Genomic DNA, 24,216 nt, shown 5'->3' on the forward strand with positions numbered 1-24,216 from the left:
TGTTGGGTGGTAAAAAAAAAAAAAAACTCAAAACGGAAACACATTTTTTGAGTTTATATTTTTTAGCTAAATTTATAAATTGAGACCACTAATTTATAAATCAAAAATTTATCAAATAAGTTTTTATTTTAATTTTTAAAATTTTTATAAATATAAACAAAAAATTAAAAAGTTAAATAATACCAAACGACACCAAAACATTTAGAAAGAGAGAGAGAGAGAGAGAATATTCCACAATTTGGAATCCACACCTAAACCCTCTCTTTGATCTATCGAATCTATAAAAAAAACTCGGCTTTCTTAAAGAAACACAAAGATTTCGTTTTGTTTGGTTTGTATTTAAGAAATATATTTTGAGATAAAAAGTGTAAAAATTTGTTTGGTTGGACTTTTTTTCAAAAAATATTTTAAAAAAATATTTTAAAAGAGAATTTTAAAAAAATAATTGATTTAATGCGTATGAAAAAGAGATTTATTTGAAAAATTTATAAACTAAACAAGTTTTGAAAAAATTTATTTAATTTAATTACTTTTAAAAACTTATTTATAAAATTTTTTTTCTAAAATTAGTTGAGAAACACACCAAACAATAGATCTATCGAATCTATAAAAAAAAAAAACTTGGCTTTCTTGGAGAAACACAAAGACTACTAACACTACATCATAGTCTCATAGACCGTGAGTGAGTGCTAAGAAGACGTGTGAAATCCCCAAAAATAAAGCTTTGTTTCTTCTTATTGTTGCTCGTATTTTCCTGGTACAATCGGTGGAGAATGGAGGAGCAGCAGAAGAAGAAGAAAGACGTGATTCGATTGGAGCGGGAGTCCGTAATTCCAATTCTGAAGCCGAAACTCATCATGACGTTGGCCAATCTCATTGGTATGGTCTTTCCTTTTCTTCTTACTATTTGCAGATTCCCTTTCATTTTGCCTTAATCGTTTTCTAAAATCCCAATTTCCATTCATTTCCCTAAACCCCCTTTCTCTCCACAAATTCACGATTCAAACACAATATTTATCAAAGTTTTTACATCTTACTTACTGCTAATGCTACACTCTAATCTGATTTTGCCTTGGTATTGAACCCACACTGAATTTCTCATGAACTGAAATGGGCAGTAAGTATTAACAAGATAGCTTATGTTTTTCTAACGAATTTTGGGTTTGACATTGATTCCACACCATTTTTTTTGGGCAACCTGCAACGTAATGCGGGCTTAAAAGCATTTCTATTCTTTCTTTCCCTCTAATAATAAAAAGAAAAAAAAAAGATCATGAATAAAATGGAAAAATGTGTCCATTTGCCTAAATAAATAGACTCTCTTGTTGGATTATGACAGTGGTTTATTTGCTTAGTTCCCAATTGTGATTTCTGACCAAGTTCTGAAAGGACCTAAATGCTTTGTCTTTGGCTTTTGATTCCCCCAGAACACAGTTCTGACCGGGCTGAATTTCTAAAGCTTTGCAAGAGAGTTGAATACACAATTCGTGCTTGGTATCTTCTGCAATTTGAAGATCTGATGGTATTATCATCTATCACTTGTGTATCAAAATGAAGACTTTCCAACACCTCCTCAGGCATTTTTAGTCTGATGATGTTGTTATTTTTTGTTTCACATTTCCATTCAATACCTATTGTGCTTGCAGCAATTGTTCTCCCTCTTTGATCCTGTCCACGGGACTGAGAAATTGGAGCAGCAGAACCTAACTTCGGATGAAATTGACATTCTTGAGCAGAATTTCCTGACTTATTTATTTCAGGTATCATGGCTTCTGCATCTTAATTAACAGGTTTGATGTCCTGAAATTTCCATTGGGGGTCCTCTACAGTCTACATACATGCGTACATTGTTTGTTTAAAATTTGGTCCTTGAATATATTTATACACAGCTACAATTATCCCAATTGCAAGTACAAGTTCATTTTAATACACACAAAAAGAACTACAAGTTCCCTTCCTTCCCTAGAACATGCATGTATGAGGCAATATAGATGTTATAGCATCAAGTGTGTGTATTCCTGACTTAGAATCACTAAAATAACTGTTTCAAGTTTTGAGTCCATTTGTGCTAGTTTGACTATCAGCTGTAGTTTATCAAGGCAGCACTGTTGTTGGTTTTTTAGCTGCAGTTACATATTTAATTTTATTTATTTATTTATGATTATCTGCTGTAAAATTGTGATTCCTTGGCTTTGCCAGGTATCATGAAAGCATCCTTTGTATTTATACTTTATCTTCTTCCTTGATAGCTTGTACCTATTACGGTACTCTGAAAAGGATGTAAGTTTCAAAATGTATATTAAGGAAACAAAGGATACACACAATGTATTTTGCGGGTCTGCAATATGCATTATATTAATAATTTCGTAAAGAACTATAATTCAATCTATTAGAGGCTCCATGGAGTGTACACTGCTGTGTTTTCACATTGCTTCCTGGTTGTTGACAACTGTTTTTGGCAATAGTACAAGCAGTAACAGATGCAGCACAATGGGAAATTCCATGTCAGAACTTTATAGACCTACTTGTAACCCAACTATTGATTTCTAAATATAATAATTGAATTTCTCATTTTCTTTCTAGCTGGAGGGGAGCCTATTTTTTCTTCATATTTGGAATTTATTTCTTTGACTTGTTTTATTTTTTATTGGACAGATTTGGACTAAATGTTTCCCAAATTTTATTATTGTATTTTTCTAATTATCATGCAGGTAATGGATAAGAGCAATTTCAAGATAGCCACTGATGATGAGATCGAAGTTGCACATTCAGGGCAGTATCTTCTAAATCTTCCTATAACAGTTGATGAATCTAAGGTTTGTAATAGCTTGTGTGTTTAAAGTGAAAATGGACATATGAGTTCTTTGGATATGCTTGTTTGCGCGCGCGCGCACACACACACATATTAATGTCTAATATCAATTCTGTTTTTTTGAATGTAGCTTGACAAGAAGCTTTTGACGAGGTATTTTGTAGAGCATCCTTGTGAAGATCTTCCGGACTTCGCTGATAAGGTATTGATATATATGTAGCTTCCCTTGTAGATTCTGGTGTTGCTTCGCTGTTATTGAGTTGTAGGTGGCTTTGGATCCCTCTCAATTATTGTTATAGGAGATAAAGGAGAATTCTCCCACTCTGATGGAGCCCTGAAACCTGAGGCTTTGTTGAAGATCAGCTAGATGGAATTACAAACGAAATCATTCAAATATTTCCTTTAGCTGAGTAGAAAATAAATTCATCATCTTTTCAATCACTAATCAACTTGTACCCCATCATTGTATTATTGTATGTGAAGGACCACGTTTTGAGGAGTCTATAGCGCTATTAAGTAGTAAAAATTTCCTTCCATTGTATCTTTCATTCTGTTCTCTCTCTCTCCCTCCACCCCCCGTGAGAAAAATGATACATAACAATGTTAGACTTAGGATTAGATTCATTTTTTCTTGGTGCTTTTCCAATCCAGTGGATGTTTTCCTTGATTAAATTTTGTGTGCTCATTACATTATGGAGAATATCATTAAGAAGGTAATTTTGTAAATGTTTTTGTAGTATCACAGGTTAATTAGGATATATAATTTGATGTTTTTGTAGTGTTACAAGTTTTTTTTTTTTTTTGAAACATCAACAATAAATTTTATTAAGAAAAGCAATAGAAAAGAGATGATATATGTAGTGTTACAAGTTAATTAGGATATATAATTTGATTAGTGTTTCTAATGACCGAGAGTTATCTTTAGTTTCCAGTTAGCAAAAAAACGAGAGATAATTTAACCATCTTAATTATCTTAGAATATGATTCCCTTTACAAAAAAAATAAAAAAATCTTAGAATACGAGGTTATTTTATTTTCCAGTTAAAACTTCGGAATCTCAATTGTTGAATGATGTTACACATACTTTGACAATATGACTCAACAAGCTTATGATGATGGCTTGTATCTGATTTTAATAAATTTGACATTAGTCATATGGTTGTGATAGAATGGCAGAGCAGATGTGTGTTGGCAGCATTGCTAACCCTTAATAAAAGTGTTTGTTTTGTATTGAGAAATATAATAAATGGTAAGTTTGTCATTTTTTTTTTTTTTTGTAGTACGTAATATTCCGCCGTGGCATTGGAATTGATCGGACAACTAACTACTTCTTCATGGAGAAAGTGGACATGCTCATTGCACGCTTGTGGGCATCGCTTTTGAGAAAGACTAGGTGAGTTAACAGTTGGGACACATCAGCAGTATTTGGCCATTATCTTGACCCTTGTGCAAGTAACTTTCACATGTTTAACTGTGATCAGATGTCAGAGAGTACAGGGCTGTCTGTAAATGCCCTTGAATGTACCTCATCTTGTTTGAATAAGCTGCCATGCCCTTTTTTTTTTTAATTTTTTTATTTCCTGGGGTTGTAATGCTTGCAGGCTAGAAAGAGTTTTGTCCAGTAAGTCAAATACACGGCGCAAGAAAGATCCGAAAAAAGATGATGAATTTATTTCTGAGACAGAGCAGGATGACTTATACATGGAACGAATCCGTCTTCAAAACATGGAACTCAGGTAACTCAGGTTTTGAATATCATCATCTTGGTCTTGCAGTTTGATAGCTGACAGTCTTTGCTTTGGGGCATTTGCTTTCCAGTCTAAACAATATAAAAGATTCTTTCCCCCACCGTTCTCTTTGGGCTTCTAAAATGCATTATTCGAAGTTGTTTATGAAATAAATGAAACTCAAACACATTGTAACGCTCTCAAAATCATACAATAAATATAACCCAAAGCATAAATAATAATCTCATAATTTAGTATAAATAGTCCTTTCATTACATGAAGTTAATGATACAAAAGTGTTTAACGTAGATAAATGTCCTATCGGCTTACACCTTTTTAAGCCTTGACTTGGTTACAACAAAATGAGCTTCGCTCAATTACATTTTAAGCCCTTGGCTTTACAAAAAAAATAATAGAAAGAGAAGCTCTTGCTTCCAATAGTCCCTCCAAGCTATTGCCTTGGCGGAGGCATGTCACCAACACCTGGAAAGTTATTTCCCAAGTAGGGTGAGCTACAGTCCAGTATGAATCATCTAATACAGTATACGAAATTTAGCAAAGGTATAAATACAAGGAGTGTACACAATGTCTAGTAAAACATCCACGATTTATATACTCAAAAGTAATCAAATTTTACATCATAATCCAGTTTTCTCCAATTCACTTCCAATTCATTTACTTATCTCAATTCATGAGTCAATTTCATAGTTTCTTTAACAATCCAAATGAAACTACAACTCAATGGTTCAATGATCACATCATCAACATACAAACACTTCAAACTGTCCTTTCACGGATATTTCGCTCGCGGGAAACCGTCAAACGGGACTTATGTAAACGTAGGCTATACAAGTACTACCATTGCCATTTTACGAATATTTCGTCGGCGGGATTGGCACCCATGTATAATTTCGGGACTTTCACGCAGGACACTCCGGTCAACTTAATTATAATGGAGTCCATCCCCTTTCTCCTCCTAAACAATCATTCATACATATGTAATGTATTTAAACACATAATCATATATGGAGCACATCCCCTTTCTACTCTCAAATAATCATACATATACAATGTATATAAGTATAGTCATATTTAATGACAATCACAAGCAATTAGTTTCAATTTACTTAATCCTCATGCAATTTCTATAACAATCATGGTTATCCTCCACCGATTGCACAATACAAATATTTCTAAACAGATATTTAATCTCATGACAGATAATCTATTCAAAATTTTCAAAGATTGAGATAATACATAACCAATCTCACCATTCATACTAATACCCTTCCAATCTTACATTTTCATTTTTAACTTCAACTATTTATATAAAATAATAGCTTGATCTATTTAGGGCAGACTCTCCCCTCTTTCCCAAACATTAACCAAGTGCCAAAAAATCATCAAATTAGACACAACACAACATCATTTTCATACCCCACGATCATTTTCATCTTATTCACCAAAACCCCTCTTTCCATTTTATACCCAAACCCTAGGTTTATTCAAAACTTTTCCAAATCACACCATTGTTACACAAATGACAAATATTTAAGCTAAATAACATATGAAGGTGTAGAAAAATCCCTATTTCAAAGGAAGAAGATGAGCCACGCAAGAGAGAAACTCCAAGAACACTGAAACTCACTTCTATTCAGATCAAAATGTAGACCTTGATGCACTTTACCTTTTTCTTAAAGGCACTAGGGTAAAGAGATCGACGGATCTAGATGAAATCTAAGAGAGAAGGTGAGTTTGAGAGAGAGAGGCTCAAGAACAAGGTTTTTGGAAAGTTTTAGAGAGAGAAATGAAAAAGTGATTCAAAATATCTTCTCGGACTGTTATACATGCAGTCTGCTCCAACGTGGAAAGTGACGCTCGAGTGTCAGACCCAAAGTTCCGCTCGAGTGTGGAATGCACACTTCCAGAAGTTCTGCAGACGAAAGTTCCCGCTTGAGCATGAGAATGGAGGCTCGAGTGTCCAATGCATTTTCCTAGTATTTGCAGATCTACAAAAATATTAAGAATTGACAAGTCCTGCTCGAGCTCAAGAATGGTCGCTCGAGCGGAGGAGCAAATTTGTGATGCCCGCTCGAGTGGAAGAGTCAAAAGTCTGGGCAACACAGGTTTTGGAATACAAACAACCAACCTATTCCAAACGCATAATCACAACCTGATAACCAAAATAAGGGGAAGACAAAGGAATCAAGATATGAATAACCATTCTAAACTATACTAGCCTAAGTCTGGAATACAATAGATAACGAGTTAAAACCGGAATCGCTATAACCTTCTCCCTTTAAAAAATTTCGTCCGTGAAATTACAAATCAAGTTCAAATCTACAATAGACCATTTACTACAATGTTATTCCCACAAATTCAATAACACGACCCATCCTCTGGTCATCCATCCTCATTGACTCGATACACAAGTCCCACATGGAAATTACATTTTTTTACAATTTCCCAAACATTTGTAATGTTTAAATCAAAATCCAAATTCTCAAAATTTTATATAGCACATACAATGCTTCCAAAAGTGACATAATACATATGATATTCCACATTCTCAAACATATACAATGTTTATAATAACTCATATTTTCAAAATGTAAACAACATATACAATGTCTCCACATTCTATCAATCATAATTGCAATCCAATACATGTTTAAACATTAACAAATAAATCCAGATACTTGTCTCGGACTTCTGGTTCACGCTCCCAAGTTGCTTCCTCAACCCCGTGATGTTTTCACAATACCTTTACTAAGAGAATTGTCTTGCCTCGCAAGACTTGGTCCTGTCTATCCAAGACCCTCCCTGGTCTCTCTTCACACGAGGCATCCTCATCTACTTCAAAGTCGGTCCAATCCAATACATGCGATGGATTCGGCTTATACTTTCGAAGCATACTAATATGAAACATGTCATGAACCCCGAAAAGTTGTGCGGCAATGCCAAATGATAGCCAACCTCCCTAATCCGCTCTAGGATCTGAAAAGGGCCAATAAATCGAGGGGATAATTTCTCACTCTTTCCAAATCTCATCAAATCCCGTCTAGGTAATATTTTCAGGAACACATAGTCTCCCTCCTCAAAAGACAAGAGTTTCCTCCTATAGTTGACATAACTCTTCGGACGACTTTGAGTCGTGACTAATCTCTTACGGATAAGTGCCACCTTCTCCGTCGTCTCCCGAACTAACTCTGGACCCAACAAAGGTGCATCATCCACCTCGGCTCAACATATTGAGATCTACACAGTCAGCCATACAAGGTCTCAACTGGTGCCATGCCAATACTCGATTGAAAACTATTGTTTTAGGCAAACTCCACTAAGGACAAGTGCCTCTCTCATGACCCCTTAAAATCAAGCACACAACCTCGAAGCATATCCTCAAGGATTTGAATAGTACGCTTGGAATATTCGTCAGTTTGAGGATGATACACAGTACTAAAGGTCAATCTAGTGCCCAAGGCACTCTGTAAACTCTGCCACAACCGAGCTATGAAATGCGAATCTCTATCTGAGACAATCGTTACAGGGACCCCGTGCAACCTTACTATGTCCCTGATATACAAGTCGGCAAGATAGTCTACCGAGTCATTCACGCGCATAGGTATGAAGTGCGCAGACTTGGTCAACCGGTCAACTATTATCCAAATGGCATCACTACCCCGTTGAGTCCTCGGAAGGCCCACAACAAAATTCATCGTGGCATGCTCCCATTTCCACTCAGCTATAGGTAAGGGTTGTAACAAACCAGCTGGCCTCTGATGCTTGACCTTCACTTACTGACAAGTAAGGCACTTCGATACAAACACCGCCACATCCTTCTTCATACCTCTCCGCCAAAATTGGCGACTAAGGTTATGACACATCTTTGTGCCTTCCGAATACACCGCAAGGCGCGAATAGTGAAACTCTTGGAGTACTTTCTCTCTGCAAGATTCTGGCACAAACAAACGGTCTCGGTATCTAACACTCGAGTCAGGATACACACTCAAGCCCCGTTCTACTTTCCCACTGGAGATCTTCTCCCGGAGGGTTTTTACTTCAAGGTCACTCTTCTGCGCTTCTAACACTTGGTTCACATGTGTAGATTGGGCGACTACCGTAAACAAAGCCGCAGATTCAACGGACTCGCCAAGATGCAAGTCAAACTCCCCAAGAGCACCCAACATCTCCTATTCCTGAATGGCGATATAAGCCACACTGCTAATTCATTTCCTACTCAAAGCATCGGCCACTACATTGGCCTTCCTAGGATGATAATGCAACTTGAAGTCATAGTCTTCTATGAACTCCATCCACCTTCTCTGCCTCAAATTTAAGTCTTTCTAGGTAAATAGGTACTTCAAACTCTTGTGATCGGAGAACACTTCAAATTTTTCACTATACAGATAATGCCTCCAAATCTTCAAGGCAAATATCACCGCTACTAACTCTAGGTCATGGGTGGGATAGTTTTTCTCGTGGGTTTTCAACTGCTGTGAGCCATAGGCCATTATTTTTCCCTTTTGCATCAAAACGCAACCCAAACCTTTCCGTGAAGCATCACAATATACAGAATAATCCAAACCCCTCACCAGAATAATCAAGATTGGAGCAATGGTAAGTCTAACCTTAAGTTCTTGGAATGATTTCTCACAAGTCTCACTCCACACAAATTTAACTCCCTTCCTCGTCAGTCTAGTTAACGGTGAAGCTAATATAGAGAAATCCTTTACAAATATCCGATAATACCAGGCCAACCCCAGGAAACTACGGATCTCGAAAGCATTCTTAGGTTGTGCCCAATCTTGCACTGCTTCTATCTTGGATGAATTTACAGTTATCCCTTTCCCGGATATTATATGGCCTAAGAACTTAACTTCTCTTAGCCAAAATTCACGCTTTTCGAACTTAGCATACAGCTTGTGGGCTCTAAGTAACTCAAGTACTACCCACAAATGTTCCTTGTGTTCCTCCTCAGAAGGTGAATAAATCAGAATGTCGTCCACAAAAATGACTACGAAACGATCTAGGAACTCATGAAAGATCTGGTTCATTAAATCCATAAGCACTGCTGGAGCATCGATCAACCCAAAAGGCATTACAAGAAACTCGTAATGGCTATACTGCGTGAGGAATGCCGTTTTCGGGATATCCTCCTCCCTTACCCTCAACTGATGGTAACCCGATCTCAGGTTTACCGTAGAGAAACAATAAGAACCTTTTAACTGATCGAATAGATCATCTATACGAGGCATTGGATACTTATTTTTAACGGTCACCCGGTTCAACTTTCGATAATCAATGCAAAGTCGCAAGGCTCCATATTTCTTTTTAGCAAAAAGGGTCGGCACTTCCCAAGGTGATGTACTAGCGCGGATGAAATCCTTATCTAATAACTCCTGGAGTTGAACACTCAACTTAGCGGGTGCAAAACGATACGATGCCATAGAAATCGGTGCGATGCCAGGCACTAAATAAAGAACTTAATCTTTCGGTGAGGTGGCAAACTAGTGAGATCCTTGGGAAAAACATCTAGGTATTCACAAACCACCCTTGGCAACTTAACTTAGACTTCATCACACTCACCACTCAAGAAGGTAGCAAGAAGACAGCTAAGCTCACTCTGCCCACGCGTATCATACACCAGTGATAAGACTATCCACCCGGTCCCCCAAGAAATGAAAACAGGCACCGCTCAAGATACATACAGTAACCCTCTGACGGTAGCAATCTATAACAGCTCGGTATGACAATAACCAGTCTATACCCAAAATAACATCGAAATTAGACATATTAAGCAATACAAAGGCAAAAGGGAGTCTACGACTGGCGACCTCTATGTCACAACCCCGACACCCCTGTTTCAAGATAACTTCACCACCAATGGGTGACTTTACACAAATAGGAGATGCTAACTGTGCTAACTCCAACCCCAAAAGCGATGCAAATGAAGACGAAATAAAGGAATGGGATGCACCCATATCAATCAACACATTAGTAACTGAATTGCAAAACAAAAAGGTACCTTTCACTACAGAAGGAGCCGGTACAAGATCTAGCGCGGTAACAGCATACACGCCCTGTTGGCCTTTGACCTATTTGCTCACCCCTTGGCGTATAAGCCTGCTGCAATAATTGAGCCGAAGAAGCTCCTTGATTGGCTCTCTAAGCCTGTGCTGACTGTGCTGGCTGGTGACTCTGTGTCTGCTTCGAATCAGACGCACCAGATGTGTCACCCAACTGTGGGCAAAACCTCTTCAGGTGCCCCGCCTGGCCACACTGATAACCGGTGGACGGCTGACCTCTACCCTGACTCTGGCCTTGGGAACGAGCCGAAGACGAAGCAGCTCGCTGCCCTCCTCTCTGCGGGCAAGTTGGAGACTTGTGGCCCAACTAACCACAGTTGAAACAAGTCACATCTCCCTAACCACTTCTCCCAGAACTCGAACTCGGCACTGGAAAAGTAGATCTCGACTGCACTCCCTGGGACTGCTGAGGGTTAGAACCCCTTTGCCTTTTACCGTGCCCTTGACTATCCTGACTCCTCCTGGAGCCTCTCATCCTCTCCTCTGCTTGCATGATCGTCTCGAGATGGGTCGCCGCCTCTACAAGACACCCATCCCTAATCATGGATCCGGCCACTCTAAACATGAGCCTGGTCCTCAACTTCTTCTCGAATTCCACACAACGGCGCTCCTCAGTCGCCACAAGCTTAGGTGCAAACCTAGACAAGCTAGTGAAGGCGGCTTCAAACTTTGCCACAAGTGTGTTCAACTGCTTGAGCTGGGAAAACTGATCCCTCAACTTCTCCTTAATAGTAGGAGGCAAAAACTTGTCCTGGAAGGCGCTGACAAAGGCCTCCCAAGTCACCCCCATGCACTCACGCGCATACTTCCACCACTGACCCGCATCTCCGTTCAACTGGAAAGACATAAAGGTCACCCTCAATTGATTGTCCTCGATGCCCAGCATCTCGAACGTCTTCACTATTTGTTCAAGCCACTCGTCTGCCTTCAGTGACTCCTTTGGGTCACCCAAAAACTCGTCCGGATTCAACCGGAAGAACTCCCTCTTCAGAAAAGACGGCCCTGCTTCAGCTACTTGGGCCTGGACTTAATTCTTAGCTCTGAGAATATCCATAGATTCCCGCAAGGCTCCGGCTATCTAGCGAGCTAAGGCGCCCATGGCCTGTTGACCTACTGGCTTGGCCACATTGGCCTGACCAACTCCCTCTTCCTGTGTCGGAATTTCATCCGGTATAGGTATCTCGTGCCTCCTAGGCCTACCACGCCTACCACCACGACCACGTCCTGACATCCTAATAAAGGTAACAAAAGGATTGGCATATTCACAAATATGCCAAAGTTAACTCACTCGCGTCCTAAAGCAATGGACAATAGTAAATCACTCTATATAAGCACGTAATCACATAAACACATACGAATTTCATCTTCGGATAATGACCGTCTCACGGCGTTGCTAGAGTTCCAATTAGAAACAACAGTGATCAAGTGATAGGACTCTTAGAAACCAGTAGACCCAATCAACATCCTAGAAATTCAATCCCATACCCAAATAATCACATAAGCATGTTGTCATATAAGTACATATCGTTCACACTAAAGTCTCTAGCAAGCGAGACGAACCCATTGTAGCACTAACAACTTCCCACATATCCAAAGTATTCAAACCCGGTACGCTCTGATACCAAGTTGTAACGCCCTCAAAATCATACAATAAATATAACCCAAAACATAAATAATAATCTCATAATTCATAATAAATAGTTCTTTCATTACATGAAGTTAATGATACAAAAGTGTTTAACGTAGATAAATGCCCTATCGGCTTACACCTTTCCAAGCTTTGACTTGGTTACAACAAAATGAGCTTCACTCAATTACATTTTGAGCCCTTGGCTTTACAAAAGAAATAACAAAAATGGAAGCTATTGCCTTGGCGGAGGCATGTCACCAACACCTGAAAAGTTATTTCCCAAGTAGAGTGAGCCATAGCCCAGCAGGAATCATTTAACACAGTATATGAAATTTAGCAAAGGTATAAGTACAAGGAGTGTATACAATGTCTATGATAAAACATCCACGATTTATATTCTCCAAAGTCATCAAATTTCAAATCATAATCTAGTTTTCTCCAATTCACTTCCAATTCATTTACTTATCTCAATTCATGAGTCAATTTCATAATTTCTTTAACAATCCAAATGAAACTACATATCAACGGTTCAATAATCACATCGTCAACATACAAACACTTCAAACTGCCTTTTCACGGATATTTTGCCCGCGGGAAACCGTCAAATGGGACCCATGTAAACGTAGGCTATACAAGCACTACCATTGCCATTTTACGGATATTTCGTTCGCGGGATCGGCACCCATGTATAATTTCGGGACTTTTACCCAGGACACTCCGGCCAACTTAATTATAATGGAGTCCATCCCCTTTCTCCTCCCAAACAATCATTCATATATATGTAATGTATTTAAACACATAATCATACGTGGAGCACATCCCCTTTCTACTCCCAAATAATCATAAATATACTATATATATAAGCATAGTCATATTCAATGACAATCACAAGCGATTAGTTTCAATTTACCTAATCCGGATGCAATTTCTACAACAATCTTGGTTATCCTTTACCGATAGCACAATGCAGATATTTCTAAACAGATATTTAATCTCATGACACATAATCTATTCAAAATTTTCAAAGATTGAGATAATACATAACCAATCTCATCATTCATACCAATATCCTTCCAATCTCACATTTTCAATGTAAACTTCAACTATTTATATAAAATAATAACTTGATCTATTTAGGGCATACACTTCCCTTTTTCCCAAATATTAACTAAGTGCCAAAAAAATCATCAAATTAGACACAACATAACATCATTTTCAAACCCCACGATCATTTTCATCTTATTCACCAAAATCCCTCTTTCTATTTTATACCAGAACCCTAGGTTTGTTCAAAACTTCCTCAAATCACACCATTGTTACACAAATGACAAATATCTAAGCTAAATAACATATGAGGTGTAGAAAAATCCCTACCTCAAAGGAAGAATATGAGCCACGCAAGAGAGAAACTCCAAGAATACTGAAACCCACTTCTATTCGGATCAAAATGTAGATCTTGATGCACTTTACCTTTTTCTCAAAGGCACTAGGGTGAAGAGATCGACGGATCTAGATGAAATCTAAGAGAGAAGGTGAGTTTGAGAGAGAGACTCAAGAATAAGGTTTTTGGAAAGTTTTAGAGAGAGGAAAATGAAAAGGTGATTCAAAATATCATTTTCTCGGACTGTTATACGCGCAGTCCGCTCGAACGTGGAAAGTGACGCTCGAGCGTAAGACACAAAGTTCTTCTCAAGCATAGAATGTACAACTTAGAAAATATGAGGAAGAAGAACTCCGAAAATATGAGGAAGAAGGAATATATTTGTGTTATATTCAAAACTTCTTATCTTATAAGACCAAATGACACTCCTTATATAGGAGATATTACAAACATCATTATAACCCATTATATGCCACTTACATATTATATATTACCACTATCTACCACTATCATATTATATACATGCCACTATCTACCACCAACACCACTATCATATTCTATACATGCCACTATCCTTCACCAACACCACTATCATATTATATACATGCCACTATCTACCACCAACACCACTATCATATTCTATACATGCCACTATACTTCACCAACACCACTATCATATTATATACATTATCACAAATTTCCAGCACTCCCCCTCAAGCTGGTTTGAAGATATCTTCCATAGCCAGCTTGCTAGTCAGCTTATCAAATTGCTTCTTGTGTAGTCCCTTTGTTAGCACATCAGCTAATTGTTCACCTGTTGGAAGGTAGGTCATACAGATTATGCCAGCATTGATTTTCTCCTTGATGAAATGTTTATCCACTTCTATATGTTTTGTGCGATCATGTAGAACTGGATTATGAGCTATAGATATAGCTGCTTTGTTGTCACAATAGACCTTCATAGGTGTCGGGTGAGAAAGCTTTAATTCTTCAAGAATTCTTTTAATCCACATTGCTTCACAGATTCCATGGGCAACAGCTCTGAACTCTGCTTCTGCACTACTTCTAGCTACCACATTCTGTTTTTTACTCCGCCATGTAACTAGGTTCCCACCTACAAAGGAGCAGTATCCGGATGTTGATCTCCTGTCTGTAACACTTCCTGCCCAGTCTGCATCTGTGTATACTTCAACTTGAAGATGTCCATGTTTCTTGAACAGTAAGCCTCTCCCTGGAGTTCCTTTCAAATATCTTAAGATCTTATAAACGGCCTCAAAGTGCTCTGCCCCTGGTGAGTGCATGAACTGACTTACCATGCTGACTGCAAAGGCAATATCAGGCCGCGTATGAGACAAGTAAATCAATTTCCCGACAAGTCGCTGATATTGTTCCCTCTCTTTGACTTCTTCAGCCTTAGCAGCTTGTAACTTCAAGTTAGGCTCGATCGGAGTCTCTACCATCTTACAACCAAGCATACCTGTTTCTCCAAGGAGATCAAGAACATATTTTCTCTGATTAACGAATATACCTTCCTTGGATCTTGCAAATTCCATTCCGAGGAAATACTTGAGGGCTCCCAGATCCTTAATGTGAAATTCTTTTGCGAGTTTCTCTTTGAGGGCTGCTAACTCTGCTTCATCATTACCAGTTAAAATGATGTCATCAACATAAACAATCAAAATTGCAATTTTACTGTTTTTTGAATGTTTATAAAATATTGTGTGATCTGCTTGACTCTGCGAGAAGCCACAACTGATAACTGCCTTCCCAAAGCGTTCAAACCACGCTCTTGGTGATTGTTTGAGTCCGTATAATGACTTGTTCAATCTGCATACTCTGTCGCTTCCAAGTCTCTGTTCAAATCCCGGCGGTAGGCTCATGAACACCTCCTCTTCAAGATCACCATTGAGAAATGCATTTTTAATGTCAAGTTGATGTAGAGGCCAATCTGAATTTACTGCAAGAGATAACAGTACTCTGATGGAATTTATTTTAGCAACAGGAGCAAACGTCTCCTGATAGTCGATCCCATAAGTTTGAGTGAAGCCTTTAGCCACCAGTCTCGCCTTGTATCTCTCAACGCTTCCATCTGCGTTACATTTTATCGTAAACACCCATTTACACCCAACTGTTTTCTTGTCTTTGGGTAGATCAACTATCTCCCAAGTACCACTTCTCCTTAAAGCATTCATCTCCTCCATGACTGCTAATTTCCAATTCGGATCATCCAATGCTTCCTGTATATTCCTTGGAACAAACAAGCGTGAAATCCTAGATGTGAAAGCTCTATGGTTTTTAGACAGTCTTTGATAGGAGAGGCAATTTGCAATAGGATGTTTAATGCAATTTCGGACACCTTTCCTAATTGCTATAGGAACATCAAGGTCGGAAATAGAAGGAATAGGATTACCTAAAATTTTGATGCCAGAACTCGGGTGGACATTCGGGTCATTAGGATGGACATTCGGGTCATTATTCCTCAGATGAAATCGCTTCCTAGTATAAACCTGAAGCTCAGGATTTAGATCATTTTGTAGTACTTCTCCCCCTAAACAAGAATCTTCTTGACTAGGCACCATAGAACTTGGTTCTCCTAAGTGATCACTATCAGACAGATGTGGTTTTTGGGTAGGATAAATGACATTGGGGAGCGGGATAGAAATATCCCAAAAACGGTCTTCTACTCCACTTGTCTCCCCCTGAAGAGAAGTGTTGGGGAAATAGGATTTTGTTTCCACAAATGACACATCCATACTCACATGAAATTTCTTGGTTTGAGGATCGAAACACTTATACCCCTTTTTGTTTGAGGAATAACCCAAAAAAACACATTTTATAGCACGGGGGTCAAGTTTTGAACGAAATTGACTGGGAACATGAACATAGGCAGTACATCCAAAAACTTTGGCGGGTAAATCAGAAAACAACCTCGTGTCAGGAAAAAAAGTTTTGAGACAATCAAAAGGTGTTTTGTATGTTAACACCTTTGTAGGCATCCTGTTTATCAAATAAGAGGCTGTTAAAATTGCTTCACCCCATAAATATTTAGGAACATGCATGTAAAACATTATAGCACGTGCTACTTCAAGTAGATGTTTATTTTTTCGTTCTGCAATGCCATTTTGTTGAGGGGTATCCCGACATGTAGATTGATGAAAAATCCCATTTTTTTTCAAAAACTCACCCAACTGCTCATTGAAATATTCTGTTCCATTATCAGAATGTAAAATACCAATTTTGGTTTGAAATTGGTTTTTCAATCATATTGTAAAAATTTATGAATAAATTTTTCACGTCAGATTTTTTATTCATCAAATAAATCCAACATAAGCGGGTATGGTCATCAATAAATGTAACAAACCATTTTTTACCAGAAAGAGTAGTGATTTTAGAAGGGCCCCAAACATCACTATGAATCAAATAAAAAGGTTTGGAAGCCTGGTAAGGTTTCGGCAAATAAGTAGAGCGATGAAATTTTGCAAAAATGCAACTTTCACAATGAAAAGAAGAGCAATCAATCCCTTTAAATAATTCTGGAAATAAATGTTTCAGATAAAGAAAACTAGGATGTCCTAGCCTATAGTGCCATAGCATTATTTTTTCTTGAACAGAGATTGAACTAGTACTATTAAAGCTCTGAGCTTTTTTATTACTAGCAGGTACTTCATCAAAGTAGTAAAGACCTTCAAGCATCCTAGCACGCCCAATCATCATCCCCGAGTTCTGGTCCTGAAATTCACAATGGGATTCAAAAAATGTAACACGACAATTAGAATCCTTAGATAGTTTACTGACAGACAAAAGGTTACAGGCTAAGTTGGGGACGTGAAGAACAGTATTGAGATTAATTTTCTCAGTTAGTTTAATAAATCCTTTTCCTGCAATAGATGAAAAACTACCATCGGCTATTCTGATTTTGTCATGACCAGAACAAGGGAAATAGGTACTAAATAAATGGGAAAAACTAGTCATGTGATCGGAGGCACCGGAATCTATGATCCACGGAGAGAAGTTTAGGCAAGAGAAGGCTTTAGGATTTCTACCTGTTTGTGCCAACAAAACACTAGGAGTACTGGATGAGGAGTTGGATTTTATCAGCTTTAAGAGTTGATCAATCTGCTCTTTGTTGAAGGGACCTGAATCGGCTTCATTAGCGGTAGGAAAGCCACGATTTTTCTCTCCTTGTTTGCTGCTTTTCCAGTTGACAGGTTTGCCATGGATCTTCCAACACGTTTCGTGTGTATGGCGAGGCTTGTTGCAAAAATCACACCAGACCCGTGGCTTATCATCAAACCTGCGCTGGTAATTTGCAGCCTTGTTGGCCGCAGCATCGCTAATTAAAGCAGAAATTTCAATTGATTCACCAGTACCTTTTTTCTTAAGCATGACGCTCCTTCGGCTCTCTTCCCTTCTGACTTCGGCAAATACTTCGCCAATGGATGGGAGAGGAGGTCTGCCAATAATTCTTCCTCGCACTTCATCGAACTCAATGTTGAGGCCGGCAAGAAACTTGTAAATACGGCTGTCTTCCACAGTTTTCTTGTGGTGGTTGTAGTCGTCAACCGATTTCCATTCGTATGTGTTGAAGATGTCAAGATCCTGCCACAACCTTTTCAACGAATTGAAATATTTGGTGACGGAATCATCTCCTTGACGAATCTCTCCCAACTTCAAAGTTAATTCGAAAACTTGAGATTGATTTCCTAGGTCAGAATACATCTGACTAACATTATCCCACAATTCTTGTGCAGTAGTATAGCACATGTAATTAGAGCTTATATCCTCCTCCATGGAATTGACCAACCATGTCATAACCATGGAGTTTTCAGCGTCCCAACTGTCGAACAGCGGATCATTAACAGCAGGAGCCTTCTTGTCACCAGTGATGTAACCGATCTTTCCTTGCCCACGGATATACATCCGGACAGATTGTGACCAGCGGAGAAAATTATCACCATTTAGGCGGATGGTGGTGATTTGGACAGAGTGAGAGTTGGACGTTTTCACCGGAATGGCAGCGGCAGGGGTTGAAGTGGTTTCGGACGTGACTTCCGACATGGCTATGACGGTTTTAGGGCTGCTGTGTTTTTTGTTGCTCTGATACCAACTTAGAAAATATGAGGAAGAAGAACTCCGAAAATATGAGGAAGAAGGAATATATTTGTGTTATATTCAAAACTTCTTATCTTACAAGACCAAATGACACTCCTTATATAGGAGATATTACAAACATCATTATAACCCATTATATGCCACTTACATATTATATATTACCACTATCTACCACTATCATATTATATACATGCCACTATCTACCACCAACACCACTATCATATTCTATACATGCCACTATCCTTCACCAACACCACTATCATATTATATACATGCCACTATCTACCACCAACACCACTATCATATTCTATACATGCCACTATACTTCACCAACACCACTATCATATTATATACATTATCACAAATTTCCAGCAGTACACTTCCAGAAGTTCTGCAGACGAAGGTTCTCGCTCGAGCGTGAGAATGGATGCTTGAGTGTCCAATGCATTTTCCCAGTATTTGCAGATCTGCAAAAATACTGAGAGTTGACAAGTCCCGCTTGAGCTCAAGAATGGCTGCTCGAGCGGAGGGGCAAATTTGTGAAGCCCGCTCGAGCGGAAGAGCCAAAATATGGGCAACAAAGGTTTTGGAATACAAACAACCAACCTGTTTCAAACGCACAATCACAACCCGATAACCAAAATAAGGGGAAGACAAAGGAATCAAGATATGAATAACCATTTTAAACCATACCAACCCGAGTCCGGAATATAATAGATAACGGGTCAAAACCGGAATCGCTATACACATCCCATGTATTGACTAATACTGAATGAGTCCTGAATGTTGGTATTCAGTATCTACAACCTCATCCTGAATTGGCATGAAGTTCTCAAGGTTCTTTGATACTTTGTTAGTGTGCATCACATTTTTACTATGAAAATAGAATGAATTTAAGGAAGCTGATTATAGAAGAATAAAATCTTGCACTTTTTATGTTTTTTGTTAGCACAGCCAAAAAACCAGGCAAATCTTCCAGTTGCATACTCATGCAGAGCAGCATTAGGGTACATAGACATCCATGTGCATGCATGCATATCAGTGTGAATCTATTAGAAATGGACCTATGTATTATTTTACTCCCAGACTTGAATTCCTGAATGTTTATGGGAAGTTTGTGACATTTTTATTTTATTTTATCCCAGTTTCCGCAATCTTCTGGGCAAGATCACCATTCAAGAACCTACCTTTGACAGGATAATTGTTGTTTACAGGTACTAGCTTTCATTTTCCAATTTAAAATCTTGTTTCGATTAGTGTTTTAGATGTTTTTGTTGAAAAAGATCTTCTATTCACCACCAATTTTGGAAGTTATTTTTTGCTACAAAGTCGAGCATATATGATGTTTTGTTATACAATGTTTGAAAAGTGCATCCACCTTCAAAATTTCACTGCCACTTTACACATGGGGAAATTAGGGCACTTGAAAAGGGATTAATTGTACATTGGGAAACCATCCATTGATTATTGTCATGGATTTGTTATTTCTAACAACCATGATGACCATGCAGGCGAGCAAGTACAAATGGAACAGGACGAGGAATATTTGTGAAGCATTTCAAAAACATTCCAATGGCTGATATGGAAATTGTCCTCGTAAGTTTTTGGCTGCTCTGACTGTGTTTTTGGCTGCTCTGACTGTCTCTTTCTCTTTCAGTGATATTTTAACTTTTCTAAAACCTTGTACCCACTTATTAATGTATGAACTCGTGAACTTCTACTCATTAACAGCCAGAAAAGAAAAATCCAGGTTTAACGCCAATGGATTGGGTCATATTTCTTGGTTCTGCTATTGTTGGACTGGTTAGTTATCTGATATATATTGAACTTGTTTCCTACTCATACTTTATCCATTTTGTTTTGATAAACATACCATGTTCTTCTACAGGTTGCAGTTGTGGGTTCGCTCGACATGCCTAAAGCTGATCTTTGGGTCATATTTGCCATCCTTTCAACTGTGATTGGTTACTGTGCTAAGACATACTTCACGTAAAGTGTTTGCAGTATTTGATTTTGATTCATGTGGATGTGTTGTTCATTGAGCAAACGTGCATGTTGTCTGCGTGATCTACCATGTGAAGGATCTGCTTGAGAATTGTCTTATATAACAAGTTGATCTGGTCAAATGCATATTTAGTTTTCTATATATTTAATATTCTTTCCACCTTACTGCTATAGTGGACGAGTGAGTCAGATCAGGGAAACTCCTGATGTAGGATTTCTTCTTGGTTGGAGCCACTGCTTCATGCATTGGGCTTGGAGCTGTGATTGCATGTGCTCCGTACATGCCACAGGCAACCTGTATTTATATAATAATCATGCTTTTTCCTTTGTCATTGCTTTGTTTGTCCTTTAAAGTCTGTTGATCTCATAGGTATTAATTTACCAAATGTTTCAACTGCCTGTAGGTTTCAGCAAAATATGGCTACATATCAGAACTTAATTACTCAGTCCATGTATGACAAACAACTGGATAGTGGAAAGGGCACTCTTCTTCACTTATGTGATGATGTGATTCAACAGGAAGTAAGTTGCTAGCTAGAAATTTGCTTCTTTTTTTTTTTTTTTCCTCCCCCTACTTGAAGAATTGACAACAATGACCTTTTTATTCTCCTTTCTCTTATGTGTCTTCTTTTTCTCTCTTTCTTCTCTCATCTACCATAGCATCACCACTAGCCAAAATCATTTTAGTTACCACCTGAAACCACACCATTAGTCAAAACACAACTGCTGTACCGCTACCACCACTTGAAACCGCCATGACCACCCACCACCAGATCCATCCCCGGCAGTACCATCCTCGTCCCTCCTCTCTCCTAACCCGTTGATTTCCTCTTGCAGCTCCACCTTCCTTTTTCCTTCCCCCACCCCATCGATTCCCCTCCCCTACTGTAGGACCACCCTCCTCCCCCCCTCCAGCATCGCCCTCCCCACTCCCTCCCGCCACCTTGTCATTTCCCTTTCCTCCCTCCACCCTTGTTGCCACAGCCCTTCCATAGCCCAGTCGCTTCCCCCTTTCTCCTCCCCAGCTCTGTCGCAGCTCCCTCTCCCCTCCCCCACCCTGTTGCTACCCCCACACCTAAATTACCAATAGTTCCTAATAGTTAAACTTAATTATCATCAAATTCTATTGAAAATAAGTCTTGGTAAAATTATCGTTAAAAATATTTTTTTTGTGACAATTTTTTATATACGTCGCTAAAAAGTGACAATTAGTGACTTTTTTTCATGATTTTTATAAATTGTCACTAAAAATTACAATTAGTGACATTTTTTTTATGACATTTTTCCCATAGGACCTATTAGATAATAAGTCCACTTATTAGGACCTATACGTAAATACCCTTCCTCCCTCCCTCCTTCCTCCTCAACTCATATTGCTGTAAAAGAACAAATCAAAACCCAAATCAAAAAGAAAAGAAAAGTCAAAACTCAAATTCTAGCTTTGGCTGCAGAGTGCACATTGAGACTATAGAGTTACAGAGAGCAAAGTGTGAAAGAAAGAATCAAAAGGGGAGAAATGCGTAAGGGGAATAAATGTAATTTTAAATATGAAATAATTCAGATTAAAATAAAAAAAAATATCAAGCATTAGTTTTTCGAATGATTGAGACAGAAAACATCAAATTTTCAACTTTGGTGTTTTACCCCTTGGGTTGTAGTGTTACAAATCAAACCACGGGGAGTAAAGTGTTATTTACTCCAAAATTAATTTGCATCACCTGTGTCAAAATTATTGGAACTTCACACAGTCGACTATTAAACTATTTGAAACTTACCTAAGCTGGTTCATAAATATACAGTGTCTGAATTGCGGTTTAAAAGGGAATTTAGATCAATGTTCCATCGTTACTAGGTTTTCATTGAAGCTTTTAATTATATGGATCATTGGATGAATCTTGAATCTAATTCAACAAGGCTCGCTAGTCAATCAAGAATTTCTAAACCTTGATGTAAGTTATTGCACAAAGCCAGTTGCTCATAGAATCTTGTTATTTGAATGTACAGGTAAAGGAGGTAATCATTTCATTTTTTATATTGATGGAACAGGGCAAAGCTACTCGACAGGTTTTGCATTACTTCCTTACTGCCTTTTGCAATGTTCATTTACCGATTCCAGTATTATCTGCAAAATTGTTGATGCATGACTTGTGATACTATGAAATAGGATCTTGACATGCGGTGTGAAGAACTAATCAAGGAAGAATTTGGTGAGAAATGTAATTTTGATGTGGATGATGCAGTTCAGAAGCTAGAGAAATTAGGCATTGTTGCTCGGGTGAGATCATCCTTTTCTCCTTCCTGGTAACGTGGGTAATACTTGAATTAATATGTTTATTCTCTCTTCAATTCAAATGAATTTTTGTGGGTTTAACACCAGTAAGGGGATGCACTGAGCGGAAACCCTACCCTTGCCAAGGGATCTAGCTTTGCTAGACATGTGGTTTGTTCATTGAATTGGATGAATTATGGCCCTAGTGTGATGCTTTATCTCTACCTATGGAACATGTACGATGTACATTTTTGTAGTTGCACACAGATAATTTGATAATATTACTCTCTGTAGGATAGAGTTTCAATAAAGTATTCTCTATGCAAATCCTAACTGATACCTGCTGACCTACATATCATTGTATCTGATTTTATTTAATTTAATTTTTTTTTTTGTTTGTGTGTGGTTTTGTTCTTTTGATGAGAGTGCAATATTTCAATACAGGATTCGATTGGAAGATATTACTGTGTCAGTCTTAAGCGTGCTAATGAGATCATTGGCACCACCACTGAGGAGCTTGTCCTTAAGGCTAAACAGAGTGCTATTGCTCCTTGATGTTATTTTGGGAACCTAAGCTGCTGCTGCTCCCATGTCCGGTTGAGACAGTGCTTTGAAATTCTCTACCTAAGATCTCCACATGCAATGCAACAATCATTTTGCTCTCGAGCACCTTTACTTACATGGATGCGTGCTCAGGATTTGTTTTCTTTTTCACTAGTCCATTAGTATATGTATTGTTTTTAGAGTAAGCTTTTCGTCCCTTTTACTTTTTATAAATTTATTTGTCATTTAATTTTTCTTTTACGTTGTCTGCTTGACTTTCCAAGGTTTCCTGAATAATGTAAATGTTTATGTTGCCATTTTATGGGAAAACCTTTTCAATAACACAGATTCAAGAGCATTTGATTAAGTTTTTACTTGCAAGGTGTAAATATAGTTTTCTTTTCTTGTTTTTATTGGAAAGTAATTTAATTAGTCATATCAAGCATTGTGCGGCCCACTACCAAATTTTCCTTAATGGATTCATAATCCTATTGTCACATGGTTAATGATATTGATATATGGTGGTGATTGAGTTGGTAGTAGTAAAAGGGTCTAGTTTCTTACAATCCCATCCCTCAAACTTCAAAGCTGAGGTTTTATTGTGGAGAGGGACTGTATGTGCCAGCATCCATATTTATGCCTTTGGTGGCTT

The 24,216-nt window shown here is 38.2% G+C and overlaps 1 protein-coding gene across 4 annotated transcripts; it reads left to right on the forward strand.

Moving 5' to 3' along the window:
- The first annotated feature begins 478 nt into the window (after window positions 1–478).
- Window positions 479–23,931, forward strand: LOC114290061 (uncharacterized). 4 transcript variants are annotated; one of them, XM_082902784.1, is made up of 15 exons: window positions 479–879; window positions 1,428–1,522; window positions 1,647–1,760; window positions 2,712–2,816; window positions 2,943–3,014; window positions 4,093–4,205; window positions 4,414–4,548; window positions 19,894–19,962; window positions 20,260–20,344; window positions 20,480–20,551; window positions 20,637–20,737; window positions 21,157–21,274; window positions 22,757–22,816; window positions 22,917–23,062; window positions 23,466–23,931. In XM_082902784.1, the coding sequence occupies exons 1-14, from the start codon at window positions 774–776 to the stop codon at window positions 23,055–23,057; spliced, it is 1,386 nt and encodes a 461-aa protein (XP_082758910.1). In that variant the 5' UTR covers window positions 479–773; the 3' UTR covers window positions 23,058–23,062; window positions 23,466–23,931. The 4 variants fall into 4 exon arrangements, with proteins under 4 accessions (XP_082758910.1, XP_082758915.1, XP_082758900.1 ...); XM_082902789.1 differs by having other exon boundaries at window positions 22,917–23,058; XM_082902774.1 differs by having other exon boundaries at window positions 22,917–23,053.
- Window positions 23,932–24,216: the final 285 nt, after the last annotated feature.

The sequence above is a fragment of the Camellia sinensis genome, chromosome 1 (assembly GCF_055761805.1).
Source record: "Camellia sinensis isolate YWXY chromosome 1, ASM5576180v1, whole genome shotgun sequence".
NCBI lineage: Eukaryota > Viridiplantae > Streptophyta > Magnoliopsida > Ericales > Theaceae > Camellia > Camellia sinensis.